This window comes from Tursiops truncatus, chromosome 7 (assembly GCF_011762595.2).
Source record: "Tursiops truncatus isolate mTurTru1 chromosome 7, mTurTru1.mat.Y, whole genome shotgun sequence".
NCBI lineage: Eukaryota > Metazoa > Chordata > Mammalia > Artiodactyla > Delphinidae > Tursiops > Tursiops truncatus.
This window is the reverse complement of record NC_047040.1, coordinates 85606724-85632146: the sequence shown is the minus strand read 5'-3', so window position 1 is coordinate 85632146 and position 25423 is coordinate 85606724. Positions and strand designations below refer to the sequence as shown.

Below are 25423 nucleotides of genomic sequence, written 5' to 3'. Positions count from 1 at the left end.
TCTTTTTTCATAGACAGGATAAGGGTAACTTTCAATTCAGCTCCTAGACAAATTTTATAACTAGTGAAATGCAAACAACATAAATTTCATTCATATTGCTAATTCCTTTACCATCTACCATTCCTACTATCATTATTCTCATTCAGAATCTCACTATTTCTATATGAGATGTTAAGAATCCAATGGCCACCTCTACCCTCATCCATAGTCTCCATCCTGTATTGCTGTAATACTTGTCCTGTGCAGTTTTCCTTACCTCACTCCCATGTTTGACTGCAATACTCACCGTGTTTTACCCGCAAAACATTGTTCAAAACAAAGCAGTGCAATTTCAAATAACAGCAGTGCAATTTTCCTTTTGCTCTCTTGCACTCGGTTCACAAGGTTTGGATGAGGTCGACCCCAAAGTGGCCATGTGACCCTGGACTGGCCAATTATGACATTAGATGACTTTGTCACAGTAATAAGTTCAAAGACCATAAGATTTTTAAAAAAAAGTGCTTTCACTCAATCTGGGACTTTGGCTACAACTGCCAAGAGTGGTACACTCTTTCAGATAGGGTAACTAAGCTGGTGAGATATAAACTTAGCTCTGGGAGAGATCCATTTGGAGAGAGCCAAACCAGAGGAAAGCAGAATCAAGAAAACAAGAGGCCTAATCACTGGATCCAGCTTTGCCTGGAGTCAACCACTCTAGGACTTTCAGTTATTCAGTTGTATGAGCCAATACATTTTCCCTTAGGTTTAACTGATTTTGAATTGGGGTCTATCATGTGCAACTAATAGGGTCCTGAGTAACAGAGCCATCAAAGGATACTCATAACCTAAAGCAAAAGCTCCCTAAATTCTTAACCTTGAATTCAAGAATGTTCATGAACTAGACAAAATCCACCTTATCCTCCCAACCTGATGTTCCACAACTCCTCCTAACTCAGAATATGTTTGTGCTAAACCAAGATTTTAGAGATTTCTAAACATTTCCCAATTTTCCTGCATTAATACCTTTGTTCACAACACTTCCTTCTTCTACAGCACTCTTCCACTTCACCTCTATCTATTAAAATCTCTAACATCTTCTCAGGAGGTCTACCTCAGAATTTCCTGAATGAGGATTAAACTCCCTCCTCTGTACTTCTTTAGTGAATGCTACCCTCTTTGCAGTCCTGACTCTTCTGTGTGAGGTCTATAGTAATATATTCAGTATTTAGTGTACATGTCTTATGTTCCATGCCCTATAGAGACAGATAGCTAACACAAAGGTCAAGCACCTTCTCTTTGAAAAGGCAGATATAATCATGACATTCTGAGGCTGGAACAGAAGATCCAAACAAATAAGTCATATCAGAACAACTTAAAAGATATAAGCACTACTGGAAAGAATTATTGCTCAAAAGTCTCTTAACTCTATAAATAAAAGTAAATATTCAAGAAGATACACAAACAAGATAAGGAAATAATTTCTGTATTAAATGAAGCAGTGGTTGGTAACAAAGTTGAATGAGAGACAGAACAAATTTGTCTTTTGTGTTAGAATTCTTTAAATCTTGATCTTGATTTTAATTCCTTGTTTAAGACATCATAGAACTCAGTAGAAGAAACCAAAACCTTTAGTTACAGATGAAAAAAATAAGACTCTAAGGTTAAAAAACATGACTTTTCCAAGGCCAAACAACTAATTGATGGCAGAGTTAGGATTAGAACCTAGAACTGCTGATTCCCCTACTACAGTATATTGTTTCTTTCCAACATGAGTGATTTATATTTTTTATAAACTCCTTTATGTATATGTACATTTAAATATATTTTATTGAAGAGTATCTGAAGATGCATTCTTGGACAGAGTCTAGACCAGAGGCTACAAACACAAAGGCCCAAATGGACCAGTTAAGTAACATAAATACAGAAGCAGGTCAGTATAAAACAATGGCAACTAGTTGTATTTGTGACCAAAACAAAGAATGTCTATCTGTCTTAAAAGCAGTAAAAATTAAAAATGCTTAAATAATTGCAGCGGCCAAGCTAAATACTTCTTCGGGACAAATTCTTATCTCTCATTTATCCTATAGCTTCCACACCATATATTAAAAGGCCACTCTTCATGGGTGGCTATTGCCAAATCTAAAAAGCCTTAAATATAATCATGTGAAATTTTACAAAATTATCTCACACATATGCTAGATTCTACAAAGTTTCCTGAACTAAGAAACATTTTTTTTCCAGAAACATTTTTATACAGGGGAAATTCCAGAAAAATATATTTTCTATTATCAAAATTTACATAACAAATGATGACTGATATCATAGTATGATTAATACAACCCATAAGAATAAGTGAGTAAGTGTGTAAGGAATTCTTTAGTTTAATCCCATAATTCTGAGGCCCTTAAATGTCTCTAAGCAGTCTCTGTGCAGAAGAGACGATATCCCTGGACACATGATACTGGTAGTGCTGAGAGCTGAAAAAAATAAGCAAAATTAGCAAAGTCAATTACAACCATATTTTGTTTGTATTTTCAAACCCACAGATATGAAAGCATTCATTCAACCATATTTACTCAACAGCTACTATCTGCTAGGAAGCAAATTAAGTACTGGAGATAAAAATGGTAAACAAGACAAATATGGCCCTTGTCATCAGGGAACTCACAGAATAATGAAAAAAGAAAAAAAATAAAATAAAATAATTACAAATTATATGCAATGTAATTAATATACATTAATTTAGGATGCTGAAATAGAGGGCTTGTTTTAGATAGGCTGATCAGGGAAGGCCTCTCTGAGAAGGTGAAGGATGGGAAGAAGTAAGCAAAGGTGTGGGGAGGGGACATGAGTTAGTGTTACCAGCTGAAGGACCAGCAAGAAGCAGCAGCACCTGAAGCAGGAAAGAGCTTGACATTTCAGAGTAAGTGAACAAGGCCAATGCCGCTACTACAGCACATTAGTGAGATGTCAGGGATCAGAGATGAGGTTGCAGAGGCAGGCAGGGCCCTATGAGCCCTATATGTAATCTGGATTTTTACGTACGCAAGGTGAAGTCACTGATGGTTTTTAATCAGGGATTATTTAATCCAAATTACTAGTATAACAATTGGATATACAGGCATTAAATTTTCTTTCAATCAACAGAGTTTACTAAACGCTTACTAAGTGTCAGCACCGTACGTCCACGTTTGTCAAGTTTGCCTTTACATCACCAGTGCTCGCATAGGCACTGGCTCTGGACGTAAAAGTTCTTAATACATGCTGATGAAGGGGGAAAAAATGGAAACAAGCTTAGAAAAAGAACCAAAAGATACCTAGTCTGGTCAAACCATCCCACCCTCCTGCCCTCTCTCAACTACATGTATTCAGTCACCAGGAATTTCTCCTCAAAAGGGAGTGTTAAATTTTGATGATCAGCATGAGATGGTGAACAAAGAGAAATATAGGAAAGACTGCTTACAGGAAAAAATTTACTAAAATATAGGATTATGTTCTTCAGAAAGACAGAAGAATGAAAGGGACATGTATGCTCTTTTGTAAGCACAAGACCTGATTCAGCTCCCGCCTTCTGCCTGCAGTTATCTTTGTGGGCTGGCTGGTCAGGAGGCCAGCAGGTCCATCATGTGAAAGAACCACAGAGTATAAACAAAGAAGAGATGCACAAGAATTGGCCATTTAATAAACAGGACAGTGTGTCCAAAGATGGTTAGGAGGCCAAATCTGATCCCAAGGAAATAGGTGAGCATGAAAGCTTCCCTAAGAGGGGAGGCTTAAGAGAAGGGAAGGGTACCAGAGTATCTGCACCATAGCTTTAGAAGCCCTGAATACAGGATGTCAGACACTCAGACCTGTGCACACCCTACACAGCTCCCAAAGCAAACATATTTCATTGACTAAGACCTTAATAAAAGCAGAAACACTTTCTCAAATAAACAAACAAATGTTGGGAGTGGAAGTGCAATGAAAATACCTAAAACAACTAGATTAGAAGCACTCTAAGATCAGACTCACAGTTTCAATTGTTATGTGAAAAATAAGCATGTGACTTCTAAAAGCAAAATTATGAAGGTCCTTACTCTAGAGCCAAAGCATTTTTATACAATAGTATGATTTTGCATCCATTTAAGGGTGTTTGGGGTTGTTTTGCTCTTTCCATTTCCTTCATTAAAAATAATGATTTTCTCTCCTCTGTAAAAGTGTAATAAACATCCAGTTTGTCTTTTAAAATACAGTTGTCAAATTTCAAAGGTTAAATATATGGGAGATTTATCCTATAGGTCTTTAAGGTACAGAGTCTGTTCAAAATAATAACTTATATCCTGATGCACTGTTACCTGGGGGCTGTATAGAATCTTAAATGTGAAATTTTATTTTATTTTTAAAATATGCTAGAAGGAATATTAAAAACATGCACTTGAAGTTCCACTGTTGTGCTTCACTCCTTGGAAGCAGTGGGTTCACAGTGCTTGCTACTAAGTATACAAACACTTTTGAATTAGCAGTTGATGGTGAGAATAAACTACGAACTCCATAACATGAAAAAATTTTTTTCTTGCTACTGGAATACTTTACTTCTTGACAGAACTGAAAAAGAAACACAAAGAAAACTGGAAAAGATAAAGTCTGGAAACCCTCCTTTAGGATGCTTGTGACACAGTTTCCAGTTTTGCAATGAAAGATGTGTTACAGTAATTTAAAAGTTAGTCATTCATGTGCATGTGCATGTCTTTGTATATGAGAGAGAAGAGAGTGAGAGAAAAGAGAGATAGGCAGAGAGAGACAGAGAAACAGAGACTGACTGAATGGTTAGTTATTTGGTGTGCAGTATTATACTATTTCTGTGGCATTGGGGTCAGCTACATTTTCAACATAAAAGTCCAGATGGTTTTATACTGTCAATCAGAGGAGAGTTCACTGAGATGTAATATTGTGAACAAAGCGCTAAGCACTGTACAAATACTGGAAAGCTGCTGTGTGCACTGCCTAGACACAAGAGCAGATCGGTAGAAAAACAAACCAAAAGAGAATCCCACAATTAGGCAGTATAGGATAGGGAAGCTGGCCGGCTGGGCAACGGTGACAAGGAAACTCTCGGCCAGTTCTCATAAATGGAAGAGTCACATATGGGTCAGACTATGGGATGCGGCATCGTACCTAATGATAATATTATTTACGCAGTGTCAGAACATCATCCAAACCCCAAGAACTGTACGCAACTGGTAATGATATAAGGGCAGTGAGCTGGGCAGTACTGGAATGCTGTCTCTAGCCAAGTTCATAAACCAAGTAGAGAACTTCACAGTATAGCAGTTTGAGGGTAATTTGGTAATGGCAGGTACTGAGCACCACAAACAAGAATGTTATTTTCATTCATGAGTTTACCCGAAGATTTTAAAAAAGCATCACATGTAGCATTTATTTGGATTTAAAGAAAAACCTCAAGAGGAAAATTCAAATGACATGTGACTTCTATCGCTAAAAGCTAAAGAGAAATGTGATAAGCAAAAATGAAAAAATCACATTCACAAACCTAGAAAGACTCTTGGTTCCCAGATATCAGCCTCCAATAAGTTTCAAGAACTATATCCCTTCTCAAGACCCCAAGAGGCACCACCACCCACTTCTAATAGAGAAATCTAGTAATATATTTTTTCATCAAGAGGTAGTCGGGCTTAATTTACTTAATTAACCTACTTCAGCAAGCTAATGAGATAGCATAGTGGTTAAAAGCATGGGCTTAAAAAGAACGAACAGTGTATGGCCTTTGCAAGTGGCCAGACTTGAGCTCAAATCACGTATCTACTATAACTAGCTGTGTAACCCAGTGCAAGTAACCTGACTCTAAGCCTGAGATTCTACCTCTGCTAAACCAGGAAAACAATATCTAGCTTCCAGGACTGTAGAATGTCTACTACATGGTAAATGTTCAATATGTTAGCTATTATTACTATTATTTAAATCCATCAAATCTTACCTTGGTTATAGAGATGCAAAATGACTGCCCTTTGTATGCCTAACAATACTTCACTTACCCACAAATTCTTAACAAGTCATCACTTACTTTTATATTCCCAACTATGATGCACAATAATATAAAGATGTCTTCATGATTAAGATGGTATTAAATTACTCAGAAAGGTACATTTTAATAAAATGATGTTTTATTACTAAAGTATTATTATATCATTCAGAAAGTTATATCTTTAACAAGAGGTAACAATTCAAAACAAGATATAATTGCCAAGCAAAGTAATTGAATTATTAATTTATAAAAGAATTGTTTGAGAAACCACCACCTTCCTTATTAATTTACCCATATTCACTAGTTTAGCCATCTTTATTCACAAAGGCTAGCTAAAAACATCAAGCATACATAGGTACTTCATATCAGTTAAAACTGTTCACTCTCCCAAAGAAAGTTATGCTTAATGTTTCACAGCAAATAGTTCAATTAAGAACAAAAATAAATAAATAAATCACAGCTTCCCTGAAAGAGAATCTGCTTAATGAAAAGACACAGTCAAGGTACCATTTAAGAAAATGGCAAATCATAACAGAATTATCAACAATCAAATATCACCTTAAGCTTGAATTTCACTTTATACATTACTTGACCCAACTGAACTTTCATTCAATTTATTTTCTATCCAACTATTTGCTTTCCTTGCCCCTCCTTAGATATTTAAAAAAAAAAAAAAGGTCAAGGGTTGGGAGTAGGGAAGGGAGATATCATAATGATAATCAACACCAATTAGGACTAGTATGGCTACAAGAAACAGAAAACCTAAAAAACTAGACACTTGATCTCATGTAATGCAAGTCTGGAAAGAGACAGAGAAGAACTGGTGTAAACCAACCTGCACGAGGACCCAGCCTCTGTCTATTAATAGCGAGATTTTTAGTTAATGTAACAACAACTTTAATGATTATAGTCCCATTCGGATTTTCTATTTCATTTTGAGTGAGGTGTTAGAAGTTATGTTTTTCTAAGAAATTATCCATATTGTCTAAGTTTGCAAATGTATTAACATAAAATTATTAACAGTATTTCCTCCTTTTTATTGATCTGTGTCATATTTGTAGTTATACTTTTTTCACTCCAAAAATGAATTGTGCCTTTAAAAAATAAATAAAGCATGCCTGGATTTATATCTGTTTTATTATTTCAAAATCACTAATTTTAGTTTGTTCATCTTCATTATACACACACACACACACACACACATATATGCTTTCAATTTCACTATTTTTTACTCTTTTTATTGTTTCCTTCCCAGTACTCCTCCTAGATTAAAGTAAGAGGAGCCCTGCCCTGGGCCAAGCTTTAGAAGGCACTGCATATCACAATTTAAAAAGACAATAATAAAAATAAATTTATTAAAGATGATGTGGCTGCGACTGTCAATTTAGATGCAACCCACGTTGTGATATGCAGTATGTTGACTATGACTCAGTTCTATTTTTTAGTATCCGTTATAATTTCTTCTGTGACCCATGAATTATTTAGAATTATGCTTTTATTTCCTGACTTACAGGGTTTTTGAGGAATCTTTGTTAATGATTTCTCTCCTGTTCACACTTCAGAATGATTTCATCTGAGGAGGCGGAGATCACTGGCGGAGGGCTACTGGGGCCTGCTGCCTGCACTGGCAGAGCAGCTACTCCTCCAGGCAAAAAGGGCTGCAGAGACTGACAGCAGGAAGCTGGCCAGGGCACACAACAAGAGAAAGGTGAGAGGGATATGGGTGGGGCACCAACAACCTCTGCTACTCTAATCCCCAGGCAAGTATCTTCATTCATTTCCAATGCACTCTTCCATTGTTTCGTTCTTATAACCTCCTTTCTTGGCACCAAAGATGGCAGCAATAACACTCTTTGGCACCTTACTTTTGGTCACTTGTCTTGGAGAGATTCCAATAAGAGGACACAGAAAGCTTCCTAATTCAGGTTAATGCTGCACAGTATTTCATTTCAAGAACGTAACATAACTCAGTTAACCAGTCCCCTTTGTGAAAACTACGCAGCCACGGCTTCAAAGCAAGGTGACCACTCTAATGTCCAAATCCCTCTCCAGATCCTCTCTTACTCTGCTCGGCTATGAACTTAAAACGAAATTTATTACGTTTTACAAAACATAGCTAGATGTTTTAGGAACAGAGGGTTTTCAGGGTACTAGGTAGCTATAGCGTTCCAGCCTTTCATCAGCCATTTATGGCAGCTCAGGTGTTTTGTCCTCATCTTGTCATCTGCTAATTGTATACATCATAACCACAGTGAAATGCAGAGAAGGGGAGATGGCTTTCTCTTTTTATAAGTAAAGCACAAAATAAAATAGAAAAAAACTTAGTTGGAAGAACCCCCAGAAGTAATCTACTTAAACTGAATTTGCCAGAATCCAGCACTAGCTTCAAGGAAAACTGGGAAAATCTGGCAGAGAACGGAATCATCATGACCGACTTAAGTCCATCAAGCTTCACTCCCAGGGGCTGGGTACTTAGCCACGCCAAAGAAAACTAATTCTGTTAACAAGGAAGAAGGGCTGTTAGGTGGGCAATGATCAGTATCTGCCACAATACCTCAGATGGAATGAAAATATAACTGTAAGCATCTGAGAGTGAAAAAAATGATTTTAAGTAAGAGCGATTCTTTCAGTTCAGTAAAGATATTGCAGAAAGAAAGAAGAACGAAACATCTTTGATGCCTACTCTAGGTATATTTTAAGAAAGTAGAAATGCTTGATGCTGGGACAAATGACTCATACATTTCAGAACATGAAATTTGAGGCCCATCCTCAGAAACATTTTTCTGCATTTTGTGAAGTTTCCAGAAGGCAAGGCTTTAATAAAACCTAATAATTACCAAACTACTTTTGAGAAAAATAAATTGTGGAGCTTTTGTAATCTATAATAAAAATTAAACAGCTCTAAATGTGAATCATGATGTATTCTTTTCACTGTCAAGATAAAGCAGAATCAAGCTGATTAATTAGACTGGAGCATTTATTCTTTTAGTAATAAAATATTACCCAGATAACGCGCTTATAAAAACAATGACTATGTGTACAGATGTTGAAAAAAAATAACCTGTGTACCTACATTCAAGGTCTTTCTTATCAGACACATTCCTACTAGTTCAGAGTAGTTTTTGCATGGCATGCAATATTGGTGCTTAATCATTTTATCTTTATGAATTTTGGTGATTTCATTTGACAAATGTACCAATAGAGTAAGTAAATAGAAATCAAGAACTTTTCATATCTTTAAAAGTCTCCACAGAGATCAGAATTATCTGGTGTAACAAAACGTCATTCTTGCACTTCTATCTAGGGTTGAGTGAGCATATTTTTTAACTTCGCATATAAGTTTTCAAGCTGCTGCTGTTTTTTCTAAAAGTATTCAGAAAGGTTATTTGGTAAAGAGTAGATAAGTTATCGTTAGTCAAATATAAGTGTAAGTTAGACTGGTGAGGTATATGTTTTAGTGAAGTCTGATTAGATTAATAAGTACCATTAACTGCAGCTTAAATGGCTGAGTTTGAAAGATCACAGATACCACTGTTAGGACCTGGAGGTTATGGCTATCAGAGAGTAAAACTTTATATTTTATGACACCATCTTTCAGAAATCTACCTCCCAAATAAGACTGCTTCAAAAAGCAATGTGATGTTTTACCTCAAATGCTTCAGACCTCAAACGGAGTGGGGAAGCCACGGGCACAGAAGTGTTTGTTTGCATGCTATCCACACACATATATTTGTGATACAAAAATTCCATTCCGAAACACTGCGTAATCAAAATGAAATCTAACAGCAGATACAGAAATGGTTTGTTTCAATGCTCAAATCATTGTAGAAATGTATTATATCATTCGGTATGTATGAAAGTATTATATCAAATGGTAATGTTAAATGAAAATGTGCCATAAAGCCAACTGGATTCCTTGACCTTAAGTAATATAATGCAATTGGTGCTGAGAAAACACAATTAAATGAGATGTGAAAGCAACTATAAACAATCAATTTTAGCACAGCAACAGTGCTAAAATCCTGTTTAGCACTGTTTCAAGGCAACGACTCACTTGTCATTGCCTTGAAAACTTTTGTATTGATACATGCACTGAAATTTCTAATACTACTAGTGAATCCACAATACTCACTTGGTGATTATCAGAATATAAAACATTAAATTATGTAAGGAAAAATACACTTTAGATTAGAAAAATACAAAATTCTCAATATGCCCCCAAACAGCTTTTACCTTTATAATCCCAAGCAACATGACTTGAGTGCTCACTGCTGTTCCATCTGACAATCTGAATTCTCAGAGGCGATGCATGGCTTTTATACACCAAATGGGTTATTTTCTGAATCCCCAAAATTACTACTAAGAACAGCAACCTACATTTAAATCTCAAGCTGCTCTCTCCCTTGTCTCTGCCCTACCTTACAAGCAGCAGCAGATGGAAATGGCTGCTGACGCCAAGGTGAGCACTGCAGCTTGCAACGTGCCCTTTCTCTAACAACCTAGCTGCTCGAACTCCATTCATTATCAGTCTGGCCCTCCCGACTCCTGCCACCACCAATGCAGTCCTACACAGAAGGGCCCAGAACGGTAAGAACATCGGATATGTAAACCACAGTAGGATAATCTTCCACTATTTAACCATCAGGAGACATATGGCAGTAAGGATATTCAGGAGGATTCCATTCTACTGTTTCCTTAAAATGGAATCGGTATTTCCCATCCACACTTTTCAGTGTGTCTCGTAAGCCCTTCTAATAGGTCTCCCTAGTTCCCACTTCCTAACAATTCAAAATTCAAAACTGAGGCCTGTGTCCCCCAAATCTATTCATCCTTCCAGACAAAGCAAAGTTGACCAACTCTACAAAGCGACCTCCAATTTGTCACAGTCAAAATCAACTTCTCCCCTTTTCATACTCTCATGACACTTTAAAAACTACTCATCTCTGAATAGTCTTTAAAGCCGGTAAGGGCACAGGCCTTGGTCATATCCATCTTTCCAACATTAGCTCCTAGTACAGAACAGACACCCTAAAACAGCATACGCACTAAAAGAGGCATGGGAGGTTATGGAAGCAAAAACCAAATGTGCACAGGATCAACTCTCATCTCAGGCCAAAAAATGTCATCATACACCCACACGTGCATGTGATAAAAGCACAAGACAAATGAGAAAAGGCATGCAGGCTCTAAATGAATCCACTTTCCTACCGACCAGGTGTCCTCAGAGTACAAATGTAGTCGGCTGCTCTGTTGTCACTAAAGGAATAGCTACTGTAGTCATTCTGACCAATTCCATAGTTGAAGGAAATCTCACAGAGGCCAACAGAGAAGCAACCTCCTTAGAACAAGTACATTTAAAACAGGCTGGAGACGCAGCCTGGGCTCTAATTACCTGTAATGCTCACTGGCGGGAATATTCTGAGAGAAGTACAAAGCCGACGTCCGTGCTCTCCAGTGCCATTTCTTTGCAGGAAGGGTATAAAGAACACAGTGTTCTAACTCTTCTTGAAGCAGATCCACCAGCTGTTTATGGGACCCTCCATAGAATGCCTCAATGATGAGAATACTCATTGGCCCTTTCAAATCTTCACAGATTCTAGATATTAAGCAAAAAAAAATTTGTATAAATATTTTCAAATAAATATGTTAAAATATTATACACAGAAAGCAAATAAAGTCGTTTACAGACAAATTACTTTTTTAAATAGGTTTGTCCTGCTTTTTTAAAAAGTATATAACACTTGAGGTTTGTACTTTGGCATCAATATTTTTATACCATTCATGTTAATAAGAGGAAATAAAGATGCTTTATTTTTCTGATTTCTGTTTTTTCATGTCTTAAGATTACTTCCACAATGACTCAGTTTTTTCCCCTACCCAGGAAGTTTAAAGTTCTCTCCCGCTGTGATCACTCACTTCCTGGCTGGAACGGCTATGACCCTGACTCAGTAACCTCAGCACTGGCTTGGCCTAGAGCTCTATCTAGACTTGGACAGTCACTGAACTCCTGTCCTAACTAACACTTTCACTCCAAGAGCCCTTCATTTGCATGGGCCTTTCCAGTTCAGGAATTCTCTGATTCTGGAACTCTCATATTAATCCATCTTTAAATTCATCAGCTACCAATGCCTCCAACGAATCCATATTTAGAAGACAGCACACACTCATATTCAAATCTCTATTCTCTAGTGTTAAAAATCTTTAGGATACAATTTCTTGAGACGCTTGACCACTTCCTCAGTATTGTCAATATCCCACCCCCAAAGGAAGACCGAAAAAGTAGGGTAAAGCTGTATGCTTGTGAACCAGCAAAGTTTCTACAACCTTACTTTAAACAACAAAGGCATTAAGAGCGATAAAGTAACATTACTATTAAAGATGTGGTAAAACTGTCACCACAGAGAATCGGCTGTCAAGCAACTTTTTACTTTAATAGTATCACTATTGTTGAAGATAGAATCCTCCAGCATTTTAAAATCAGTTCTTTTCAAACACAGCTCCTTATTCACCAAGGAAAGGTGGGAAAAGTAGATATACACATGCATTTGAAAGGCAGTGGGTGTTACCCATTCCCCATCAGCAGACTGTATTTCAAATACAAATTTGAGAGTACTGCAGATTTTGTGGGCAAGAAGTAAGCTCAGAGACTGTGCTATGCAGCTCGATTTTTCCAGGCTGGCTGGTGACTTCAACTTTATAATGCTGTATTCAGTAAGTTAACAAAACAGCCTCCAGGTTTAACAAAATGGTAGCCAGTAACCCTTCAAATGAAGGAAACTTCTAGAAAGCAAATGAAAAACTAGTGAAAGGCAATTTTGAAAATTATATCAAAGGTTTCAAGAAAAAATAAAAGCAGTTTAACACTAATTTGCTTACTGCATCACATGACAGATATCTGCTATCTTGCTTTATTTCCTCTGACCTAACCACACTAAGGTGTATATGCCATGTATATGCTTAAAAGGTCTCTAAAAGGTTCTTATAAAAATGACCTGAGATATTTCCCCAAGTGATGGAATGTGATATAAACCACTCTAGAGAATATTCCACTCATATATAACCTCAAAGAAAGCAACATTAATATTTGGAAAAAAACAAGCTTTCTGATTCTTCATTGCTCTGCCCTTTTCCATGATTAATCTAGAGCACGTACCATGCCCTATAGTTACAGATGTTTCTTATGGGTCTGAATCATGAGTTATCTGCAAACTATCAGCCACTGTGGAGGCAGTACGTGTAGGTGCTGCTGTAGATTCAAGACACTCACTAAGCAGAACTGAACACCAAGCGTGTGGGAGGTTGAAAAATAGAAAAGCGGAAAAAAGATTATAGTTATAGTAGATTTCCACCCCTTTAATAGCTCAGTAAGAAGAGTGAAATGTACAGGTTTGAACTAGCGTTTACTTGAGCATTCTTCTAGTGGCCAACGGGTGTGCCTGCATTTGGGGTATTTTTCTAGGGAGAGTAACTATGTCCTACCACCTCTGAAAACTATACTTAGTGGCTTTGATTCATGGAAATTTGTTCTGCTTGTTTTGTGGAGACAGACATATCCTGGCAGTTCCCCCTTTTACTTCTACTGCAACTTTTGCAGCAAGAAGAAATTTTGTTCTTCCCCTATAGTCTTCTTTAAGCACAACCTGGAAGAAAGATGATTCCCACTAGGTGCAAGCAAAAGAGGGGAACCTGATTTTTAAATATAAGATTCAAACCAAATGTCATTACAGCACATTAAAGAACTGCTCAAATAATACTTTCACTGTGCTTCATTGAGCTTTGTTTTAGAAAACACTGCTGGAAACATGAGCAGGAGTTGGGAAAAAAAAAAAAAAGACACTGTGTTAAAAAGGATTTTTGCTGTTACACTGGAATTTACTAAAAGATAAAGGGAGTACACCATTTGCCCATTTTAGCAGTAATCCCAGAAAACTGAAGATGGTCACCTGGCATAATAGATTCTCAGGAGCACGCCAGGTAAATACAGACATTTTGCACCACTAGCAATGGCTACTGGAGAGTGAGTGTTTTGGAGCAGCAGTAATAGGGCCTCAACACTGAAAGTCCTCACTCCAGAGAAGGACAGGGTCTCCTCCATGGCAGGAAGCTGCGGCCAGGTGTTTGCCAAAAGATGCTGGGTGAGCCTACATGCAGCCAAATGTCTTACATAGGTGCCTGGATTTATGAATCTGTTAAGGCATTAGCACATGTACCACCACAGACCTTAAGCCCTGAAACAATTAAACGGAGTAAGTATATTAGAATTAGGGGTATGGCATTTTAAAAGGAAGAAACAAACAAACAAAACTTCCCACATTGGAGAATAAACACCAAACAGAAAGCCCACGTCCTTTCTACATGACACTAGAATGATGATATTTTACGAGTAAATGGCCAATCCATTCAAACTCCCTAAAAGAGCATAAAAAATGTTTCAGATAAATTTTTATCAGCTTTTAAGTTTTTCTGCTTAAACAAGTAAGCTTTAGTTTTAAAAAACCTCATTTCTTCAGCATTTTTTATTCCCCAGTGACACCAATGAGAACCTGCTACACTATTAAAGCTTTATGAAAGTTTAATTCATTATCAATACTATGATTTAATGATACGTGGTTAAATGCTAAACATTAATTTAGCAATATAAAAAGAGTCAAAGTGATAGCTAGGACATAGGAATGTTAAACCACTTCAAGTTCTATTTAAGATTACCAGAGGTCAAAATGATCTATTGGAGAATTATCTGCCTTCCAAAAATGTACATTTACAATTAAGAGGGAATATAAGGTGAAAAATCACAATAGTATTTCATATAAATATTTTGACCAAAATGAAAAGATGCCATTAGAGTCATCTCAATTAAAAATGAGTAATGCATTATTGATAAGATCACCAAGAACAAAAGTAGCCTGAAACCAATGCTGTGAATATTTTTAAATTTATATTAAAACTTTTGTCATCGTACCTGCATTTATTTTAAGCTTGACCCAGTTTCTTTATTCCTTGAGCCATGATCATTTTCAAGGTGAACTACATTTTTGTCTACCTCCTCCAGCAGTTATAACTGCTGTGGTAGTTCAGTTTTTTGTTTTTAAACAGTATAGCTAAAGGAAATTTGCCATATGCCACTGATTTATTGAAAAAGATGTGCTAAGTATAAATATCTCATGTGGATTTTTAAATACTGAAGCTAAGTCACATTAGAAACCCATAATTAGCCCTCATATATGATGTCAATGCAGTTACCTATAATATTCAAATAATTTTCCAACCAAATACCAAGTAATAATTTTAAATTAGAGGACGTGTTGTATTAATATATTCCACAGACACCTTACTGCTATTAGTTGTAGGAAGGTATGGTTTCAGTGATGATGGTTTTAACGATTTTAATCCCACACACATGAGAAATTGATTTCACAGGCTAATCCACACATGGCTTGATACCTTAAACTTCAATCAATTGCTGAAAATATATTTTCTATTTGCCTATATACAGTACTTGGAAAGTTGAGCTTGGCAGAGCAAAAACAGAAAGCTTAAACACAAAATGGTGTAAATTGAGGAAAGCAGAATTTGAGTAGGATTTCCCGATAGGTCATCAGAGGTTTACCTAGTATTTCCTAACTGACCCTTTCCCCTCTTCCCTTCTGAACCTCCAACCACCAACTCCAACACACCCAGGTTCTACTTAAAAAGCAACCAATAACCCAGCAGAGTAAAATAGGGCAGTACTGAGAAAAGTTCGTATTACCTTCCAGCCCACTCACTTATTTTAATGATTCATCAGGGAAACCCCAGTTGTTAAAATATACCTGAAATCTCATTAAACAAAAAAAAAAAACCAAGCATGAAAAGATTTCTGCTTTGAAACATGTTGTCACTGATTCCCCTAACAGAACCTATTAAGGGTAAATGTGTAGTAAAAATATATTTTGCTGAAGAAGTTTCTTCAAAGTACTAAAATACATTCTATTATGACATGGGGGGAAAAAGAGACAAGGATAAACAGATCCTATGAAAAAGTTATTATAAAAAATTTCATAAAAATCATGCATAGCAAATACATCCTAACCCCTAAAGCTTCAATGTAATCTCTGAAGACTGATAAATAATCTAACATTGAATGCAGTGCAATAAACTTGCAATCCTAAAACTACAGGCATTCACAATATTATACACAAATAAAGAAAGTCTGACCAATAGTAAGGCATGAAATTGGATTCCTGAGCATTAATTTGAATTGAAGATAACATACAACAGAAACTGATCATTATTCCATTTGATTATGGGGCATACAACCTAACATTTATGACAACTTGTATACTACTGTGTACTTAAATAGCAACATTTTTTTTTTAATCTTGGATTCATACTGAAAAAGATGTAGCACTGTAATATTCTATTCCCCCGCAAGGCTATGGATATTCTAATTTCATCAACTCTGACTTTTGTTTCCTGCTGTGATAACTAAGAAGTGAGGACTTATGCACCAAAACCAAGATTTGGTAAGAAGACTTATATGCCACACTATTTGTGAGACAATTTAAAGCTATTTTCAAATGTGCTGTTCCAAATATATGATTTGCAATGACCTTTTAACACGTGCTCTTTTTAAAACTACAGTCATATATGCATATATGGCTATTTAATTTTCCCTGACATATATTTTCATTCTTTCTCGATTTGGGATTTAACTTTCTGCTTAAAAATATCCATCACTTATGCCATGACTTGAATTAATACAAAGTCTTCGTTATAACTATCAGTTCAGTATCAAATGCAAATTCGACAAATACCTACATGTACCGACAGTATGACATCATTCACTTGTTTTCAAATATGCATAATTTCCACAAAGTAGATATATATATGTATATATAAAACAAATTCATTACCTTACATTTTGTAAAGTAATATTCCATATTAATAGCAAAATTATAACTGAAAATTTTTCTCTTAGTGTACTGCTTTAAATCCACAGACAAATAAAATATTAACCCTCTTTCAATTTTTCATTGCTATCATTTTCATGAATAATTTTAAACTATAAAAGTGCAATGAATTAGTTCTACTGAATACTAAAAATATTTTCAATTTGCTGACACTTTAAAATGTGGCAGTGTATTTATGAATCAATTGGAGATTTTATACCAGAAAATTATCTCATCACTCATTTGAACTATTGCATTACCCTTTTAACTAGGTCTCCATGCTACCATGCAATCCAGTTCCCATCACACCATCCTCCATAATCCAGCCACAAATTATCTTACAAAATGCAAATCTGATCATGAAGTGACACGCTCAAAAACCTTCCATATCTCCATCACCTAAGGACAAAACCCAAGGCGCTACACATGGCAGTTAAGACCTTCCTTTTCTGGCCTATTCCCTTCTTTTCACTACAGCCTTGCTTCCCCTTCTCTGACTTCAATCCTCTTCCCCCACTTCCCCAGGATCATCATAGTAATACCAAGTACTCACATTCACATGTGTGTATTTTACACTTCTGTGACTTCACACCTTTATCTCTTTTCCGTCAGCCTTTTCTTCAAGTTCACCTGATGAAATTTTCTTAAAATTTCTGCATGTGAATCACCAACTCCAAGAAGCCTTTCCCAGAACTCCTCTTAAACATGACTTCTTTTCTACTCTGTACAGTAGCATTTTACTTGTTTCACTCTATTTCCATGTTCTGCTTCCCTGTGGGGCTGCAAAAAATTTGGAGGATGAGGATCATGTCATTATTTTCCTGGGAGTTATCCCAGCATCTGCTATATAGTGGATGTCACTAAGTTTTTTGTAGAGTTGAACTGAAGATCAGGAGGAAATGGGAAGTTGATTCTGCCCTTAAAGTAACACTGCTTTCACCTGAACACAGGTCCTGAGCAAACCAGTGTCAGGCAGCACTATACTTGCTACTAGTGATTTCCCATTATTCCTGAAGCCTAAACCAAATCAAGCAGCTAGTATATCTGAACACATTTTTTTTGTTGTTCTTTTGGTTTTTTGCAATACGCGGGCCTCTCACCGTTGTGGCCTCTCCCGTTGTGGAGCACAGGCTCCGGACGCGCAGGCTCAGCAGCCATGGCTCACGGGACCAGCCGCTCCGCGGCATGTGGGATCTTCCCAGACCGGGGCACGAACCCATGTCCCCTGCATCGGCAGGCGGACTCTCAACCACTGCGCCACCAGGGAAGCCCCTGAACACATTTTATACTCTCTTTCAAATACTTATTCTTTTTTCTTACTGTTCACTGAATTTACTGAAATGAATAAATTATTTTCATGTAGATGCGTGTTTGTCTTAACCTACTAATGCAACAGAAGTAACAGTGATTAAAGATGTGGGAGAAACACCATAAGCAACTGAATTCTAGGCCAAAGCAAGTTTCACGGCCTAAGAGAATATCTCTGAGATCCATGAATTTTGAAAATCACCTACCGTTTTTTTATTCTGTTTGATCTATCGTCATCCTAGTTTAATACTAGAAGTGGAAGTAGGATGAGTAACCAATTCCCTCACCATCAATCTGGAGATCCCATTCCACATTTAGTAATTAGGCTTTTATTCAACAAGGAAGAAAAAAAGGCATTTTTAAGTACTTTCTGCCAACAATTATGCATTTTATAAAAGTTCAACAAGATAAATAATGTATTTGTTTTCTCAAGATGGCATTTCTCCAAGTTTTCCACCTTCCTGAAATGGGCTGCAAATCAGCTTCAGTGGGAGAAAATAGGGCTATCTGACCCATTCGGATATGGACGCCTAAGTGGAGAAGCCAGGGTGAATCGCAGAATCATAGATGGCAGGAAGGCTGGTGCCACTGTTCGATCACTTCTCTTTTATAAAAGAAGAAATAGAGACTACTGGCATCAAAGAATAAGTGACAGAGCAAAGTTTAAACCCAGGGTTTCTAACCCCATATTCACATATCTTTCCATTATGCTTCATTCCAGGCACCTGATATGACCTAAGTAGAAGGCACCTCCATTTCCTAGTCTTTGTAGTTTTTGGACTGAATATCAATATTTAATAATTATTACTATGTAATGGTATATAGTGCAGTATAAATGTATACGCATGTGGAATGTAAATGTCACTATAAGATGATAGATATATTTATTGCATATTACATTTAATAAGAACTCCCAATAGTTTGTAAATCTAGGACATCGGTGGTATAAGTCACACAAAACTGAACACCAAATGGTTAGGATCACAAAACTCAAACTTTTGTGACTTCTTCCTGAGTCCTGTATAATCATCCCTCCCCTCACCTCACAACCCTTATCCTTCATCCCCCAGCTCTAGACTGGCAATTTTTTGATAGGATAATAGGATGGACAAAAGACAATATCCAAGATTCATATAGCAAGAAAGGTGTGGAGGGGGAGGGGAGGAGGTCAGCCATAGGGCTATACTCAGTCTATTTCATAATTAGCTACAGTCACCATCAAACAAAGTTCGGGTCCCCTTGATGTAACAATCTGTAGTACTTCTCAGTACTTACCCCTTGTAGACTATATTTACATGAGTGATTACATAATACCCATTTCCTCCCCTGAATATTAAGTTCCATGAGGAAACTGACCAGGTCTGCTTGATTATCACTATACCCCCAGCACGTAGCAAACAAAAGGTGTTCAACAAATGTGCATTGAGTCTATAAACACATAAAACCCTTTAGCAATGGCCTCGACAATTTCTTTCTAATTCATCCAAGACCTTTATTATTATCAACCACAAATAATCACCCCTTACTACCACTAAGTACTATTTACTCTCATGGACAGAACTTAATGCACACTTTCTATCACCATCTAAATATAACAGGTGGCATCTTATTGTATTCAAAAGGACACACCTCATTCTAAGGAAAACAGTTCTGCCAACAGCCCTGCTGAGGTGTTTGGAAATCATGTTTCATACCATGGCCAACTACCTTCTCTGACCTGACTGGACCCTGTAAGAATATTTAACCAAAGGACAGTCAAGTCTATAACCTGGAAGGATTCAACCGGTTTAATCATTAGACTGACATTTTTTATTAGACAGAAGCATTATCTTGCTACCCTACATGGACTTCTATGCCAAATTTTAACTCAGACCTAGCTTGTGCAAGGTAATTATAAATATATACACCAAACAAATTTAAAACAAAATGATTAACAGATTCTTAACTACCCTGGCACTAGTGCATCTCACTCAAACATCTTTTAAGAACTTAATACGTATTAACTAAAAAAAAATTATTGAAAAGTTTCCCTCTCCAAGTGGGAGGCACATGTCACATTTTCAGTTAATTCTGAAACAAAGATAGCAAAGTTACACTAACACTCAAGCATTCTCAATGTCCTATTTGAAGTGCAACAAACCAAGCAAACATGGGTGGCATTCCCTTGATGAGTTGAAATAAATGTCACCAAGTATAACGTTCTGGATTTATTCACTTCCAGTGAAAAATAAAAAGGACATAATCTCACAACTCAATCTGTTTATCAGTGAGGGAAATCAACTTAAAAGAACTGCAAAATCAGGGGGCAAAATAGTATCAGGTAAACAGTTGGGAAAAGAAAAAGAAATTTCCATAGAGGAGCAGAGGGCCAGAAACAGAAATCCTTAGTACTGATGTTAGATACCTTTAATATTTTAAAATTCATTTTATATCAGTGAAAGTCACCCTGCAGTAACATATTTTTTAAATGGTGTTAGGAAGCATGAAGTGAAGCCAGTATTAGAATCTGTCCTTTAAGATCAATAAAACCATAAAGATGTATCAATTAAAATATTTAGTGTCACTTCTCTCATCTCCAAAGTTCCACATGAATATAGAAATTTATTAGAAGTAGCATTAGTTAAAAGTGCGTTTTCTTCTATTTATTTATTGTAACAGGTCTTTTTCTAGTTGCCATATATTTTTCAAGCATCTTCTGATTTGCCAGTAGTCTAAGACATTTATTGGTGGTTTAAGAAGTCATCTCTAGATACAGTCTAGGGATTGTTACTGATAAATTTTTAAAAGCCCAAAAACCCAGTTTAGACCAGGACTGAGTAAATCTGGGGCTAATAGACGTGGTAATGAGAGCTGTATCACTATTTTTAAATATCACAAGGGGCATATCATTAGCTACTCACTATTATAAGAGAAAGAGTCAGTCTGATAATAATAGACTGGGATTTTAATATCCTGAAGATATTTAGGAATGAGCCTATTGAGTAATGTAAAGGAATTACACAGACAAGGGTATATAATTTCTAGAAGGTCTACTATTCTCCATAGTTTTGCACAGGCTGGCCCATATCATCTGACACACAAGTTTCCACTAAAAGAAGATAAGAAGCAATAGCTCAAAGTTCCCAGATTGCAGCAAGCACTATGACTTTTATCTATCTAGTGGCCTTGCTTGCCACTATTATCTCTTTATCAAATGGTTTTTCAAGGAGACATTCCAATAATACAAATATTTGGTCTAATGAGGCAAACCCTACAGCACAGAGTATTCTTTGCAAACTACTCAAAGCCGCACTCTGCATCCTCGCTATCTCTTAAGGAAATAATTTCACAGTTTGCAAACAGTGTGTTCAAACAGAGTAAGGTTGCTTAGGAGTTAATTAATTCCCCCTTGCATCTCTACTGGCATATATGTGTTCCATATCTGGGACCGTAACTCTCTCTACTGGATTAATTAGCATACAAAGTTAACAAACAGCCTGAATCACTGTTGAGAGAGATAATAACTTAAACTCCTAAAACTAGCTATATAACATCCTGTATTTCATATAATGGTCGTTCAACTGATTTTAGTAGAACTGAATGAAGTAAAGAAATACTTTGCTTCCACTTATTATCGCTCTTGCTCAATGCTCTAATGTCCCTTTTCCTGCCTTGTTTCTAAACTTTACTTGCAAGAACTAAATTTAAAATATCAGATAAACTCCTTCAGATTGTTCAGAGTAAATGCCTGCCAGGCGCAATGTGTTACCTCTCCTGGGAGTACTTGTAGGAGACAAAGGAGTGACAGGTGATGGTGAAATTTCAGCCATCTGCAAAGTACAGTTGATCCTTGAAGAACAAGAGGAAGAGGGGGGTTAATCCATGTATAATTTATAGTAAGTTCCTTCCAATGTGTGAATCCAACCCACCACAGACCCTAGAGTACTGTAGTATTTACTACTAAAAACTATCCCGGTATATGCAGACCCATGCAGTTCAAACCTGAGTTGTTCAAGGGTTAATTGTAGATGAGAATAGTTGTGAATTAAAAGGAGCCTTCTCAAGTCCTGCAAACACAGCCTGAAGGCTGCTACCTACTCTACTAATGCATAAGGCTAGATCTGCTTGAAAGTATTAAAATGTCCTATCACATTTGAACATAATACAAAAGGTTTGAAAACTATGCATATCTTTTGATTCAACAATAATACTTCTAACAATTAACTCTGGAACTTGTCAAGAATCTTTCTTAAAGTCTTTGCCCCAAATTGAAAACAATCAAAATATCAAAAAAAAAAAAAAAAAAAAAAAAAGGATTTCTTATGATCAAATGATCAGTGATCAAAAATCATAATGAAGACTGTTTACTGGCATGGGAAAATGTCTCTACTATTGTGTGACTGCATGAAATGAATGTATTAAAATATATGACGGAATGACTAGATAAACGAGAGAGTGCACATGCACACAGGTAGATATAAATAATCATTTATGGTAGAATTATGAGTGATTTTGTTTTTCTCTTTGTACTTCATTTTATTCTTCAAGTTATCTTCACTGAATATGTTTCAACTTAAAAGAAACTATAAATTTTTCTTAACTTTAGGGAAGGAGGCCAAATCATTTGAAATAACAAACTACTTCCCAATTACTGAAGGCTTACTCCCCTTCAGGAGATTGCAAGTGGTTTTCAAATTATTTTAACTGCTATTGCTATAAGGAAACTTATTAAAAAATAATCATCAAGGGTTAAACTAATGCAGCTAGGGTTAGTCACAAACACTATAATTTGATTTTGCAAATACTGCTTGCCTAATACATGAAATAAAAGTAATACTCAATTAATTTAAAAATGTACTCGAGGGACTTCCCTGGTAGCACAGTGGTTAAGAATCCGCCTGCCAATGCGGGGGACACGGGTTCGAGCCCTGGTCCGGGAGGATCCCACATGCCGCGGAGCAACTAAGCCCGTGCGCCACAACTACTGAGCCTGCGCTCTAGAGCCTGCGAGCCACAACTACTGAGCCTGTGAGCCACAACTACTGAAGCCTGCACGCCCTAGAGCCCACGCACCGCAAGGCAGAGTAGCCCCCGCTCCACGCAACTAGAGAAAGTCCGCATGCAGCAACAGACCCAACACAGCCAAAAATAAATAATTTTTAAAAAATGTACTCTAATTATTAAATAATTATAAACAGATCAAGATCTTTATTTACTATATATAAGAAATCTGGAGCTGTACTTTGACAGATCGTGTTAAGAACTAAAATATTATTTTGGTACTTATGGTTTTGAATAGGAACATGGGTAAGTATAGCACAAACTCAAAGTTTCAAAGTTCAAGTGAAATGTCAAAATTAATTGGAGCCGTAAATAATTAGGTATGCGTCTTGAAATAAGGGGAAATATTTAATTAAGGTGAATAAAATTGAAAGAACTTCTAGTTTCACACTTAATTTCCAAAGTGTCTGTATTAAGAAAGAAGAAAAATGTTATTGCATTATCATCCATATGTGTTACACATGTTTGAAAAAAGAAAGAGACTCATTGGCTATCCAACTACTAGAGACACCGTCCTGCAACATTAAAAGACTGTCTCCTCTCATAACCACTCAGATCGTTCCTATATTTAGATACATGCAATAGATGAATGGATACTCAATAAATATTCACTGGATACTTGATAAAGTTGAATTTTATGACATGTGAATTCTATCTCAATAGAGCTGTTATTTTTAATTAATTAATTAATTAATATTAACTCAATGGCAACTCAGGCTTAGTAGAGAAGTATTTTCAAATGGAGCCTCCAAGTTCTAGTACTTTTTACAATTTAAACACCATGTTTCATTTTCAAGTAGTAAGAAATAACTCTATTATTCCTGGAATTGTTTTCCAATGTAACTGTTTCATCATATTTCATTTTTAAAACCATCTATACTGAAACACTTCACTTATAAATGTAGAAAGAAAACAACCTACCACTAAAAGTATACAAATAATTAAAAATTAACCTCCAGAAAACACAAAAATACTAATAAAAATATGAAACATGTAAATGAAAAATTAGAGCCAAGCTTATCATTCCATCTATTTTTAAAGGGACACTAAGAATACACCTATCAATATATAACTTTCCATATTTTAAAACAAGCACGAACTTGATATGAAGAAGAAATCCTAACCCTAGGAAAGCGCCACGTGGCGTTTTTTAACTTTATTGCCAATTTGTTGACTCTCTGTCCCAGAGCAGATCACCTCCAACATTAGTACTCTGACCTTACAGAAAAGTGACAGATAAAGTTTATGGTGAGAAAAAATGAGTTTCTATGGGTTTCCAAATGGGAATTCTTATGACACCAAAAGCCATATAATAATATTGATTTTGAGGGCTTCCCTGGCGGCGCAGTGGTTAAGAATCCGCCTGCCAATGCAGGGGACACAGGTTCAAGCCCTGGTCCGGGAAAATCCCACATACTGCATAGTAACTAAGCCCGTGCACCACAACTACTGAACCTGCGCTCTAGAGCCCGTGCTCCGCAACAAGAGAAGCCACCGCAATGAGAAGCCCGCGCACCGCAACGAACAGTAGCCCCACTCTCTGCAACTAGAGAAAGCCCCTACACAGCAACGAAAACTCAATGCAGCCAAAAATAAATACATAAAATAAATAAAATTTTTTTTAAATAATAATAATATTGATTTGATAGCTAAGTTTTTTACTGCCAAATTACAAGCTTCAGATTTCTGGAAAAATATCCAAGTGAATTTGCAGTAAAATACAATAAAAGAGAAGGCTAAACTCATGATCAGCAGTCTAGATTGCTTTGTAAACTTTAAATATACATATAAAATAATTTTTTTAATCAGGTCTTTTTTAAAGTTTTCAGTATCTCAAGACTGACATTTTTTACTTTGGGACTGACTGATGCTCTTCCAGACATTTATCCAAAGTCAGTCATAAGCTCACACCTTTCTGAGAAAATATAAACAAGGATTATTTTCTTGTAAAACCATCCTCAAAAATTAATTAGAATATTCAAAATATTCCATTCTCACAAATGAAAATAAGTTGCTTGCTGAAATGACAGTCTTCCATTTCACTGCCTTAAAAATTAAGCTGGCATGGATAATAAAAGTGTTTTCTAACTGAATATGCTTGGCATTCAAATATTTTTAAAACAAATACTAATCCATAATTAGA

The 25423-nt window shown here is 36.3% G+C and overlaps 1 protein-coding gene across 1 annotated transcript in view; it reads right to left on the bottom strand.

Moving 5' to 3' along the window:
- GTDC1 (glycosyltransferase like domain containing 1) overlaps positions 1-25423 on the bottom strand; it is a 382423-nt gene that overhangs the window by 265281 nt on the left and 91719 nt on the right. The window contains exons 5-8 of the mRNA XM_019925526.3: positions 21989-22068; positions 17486-17712; positions 13948-14232; positions 11397-11600 (exon numbers count right to left, since the gene is read on the bottom strand). Of these exons, the coding sequence (XP_019781085.1) occupies positions 11397-11600; positions 13948-14099 (356 nt within the window). The 5' untranslated portion in view covers positions 14100-14232; positions 17486-17712; positions 21989-22068. The remainder of the gene's footprint in view (positions 1-11396; positions 11601-13947; positions 14233-17485; positions 17713-21988; positions 22069-25423) is intronic.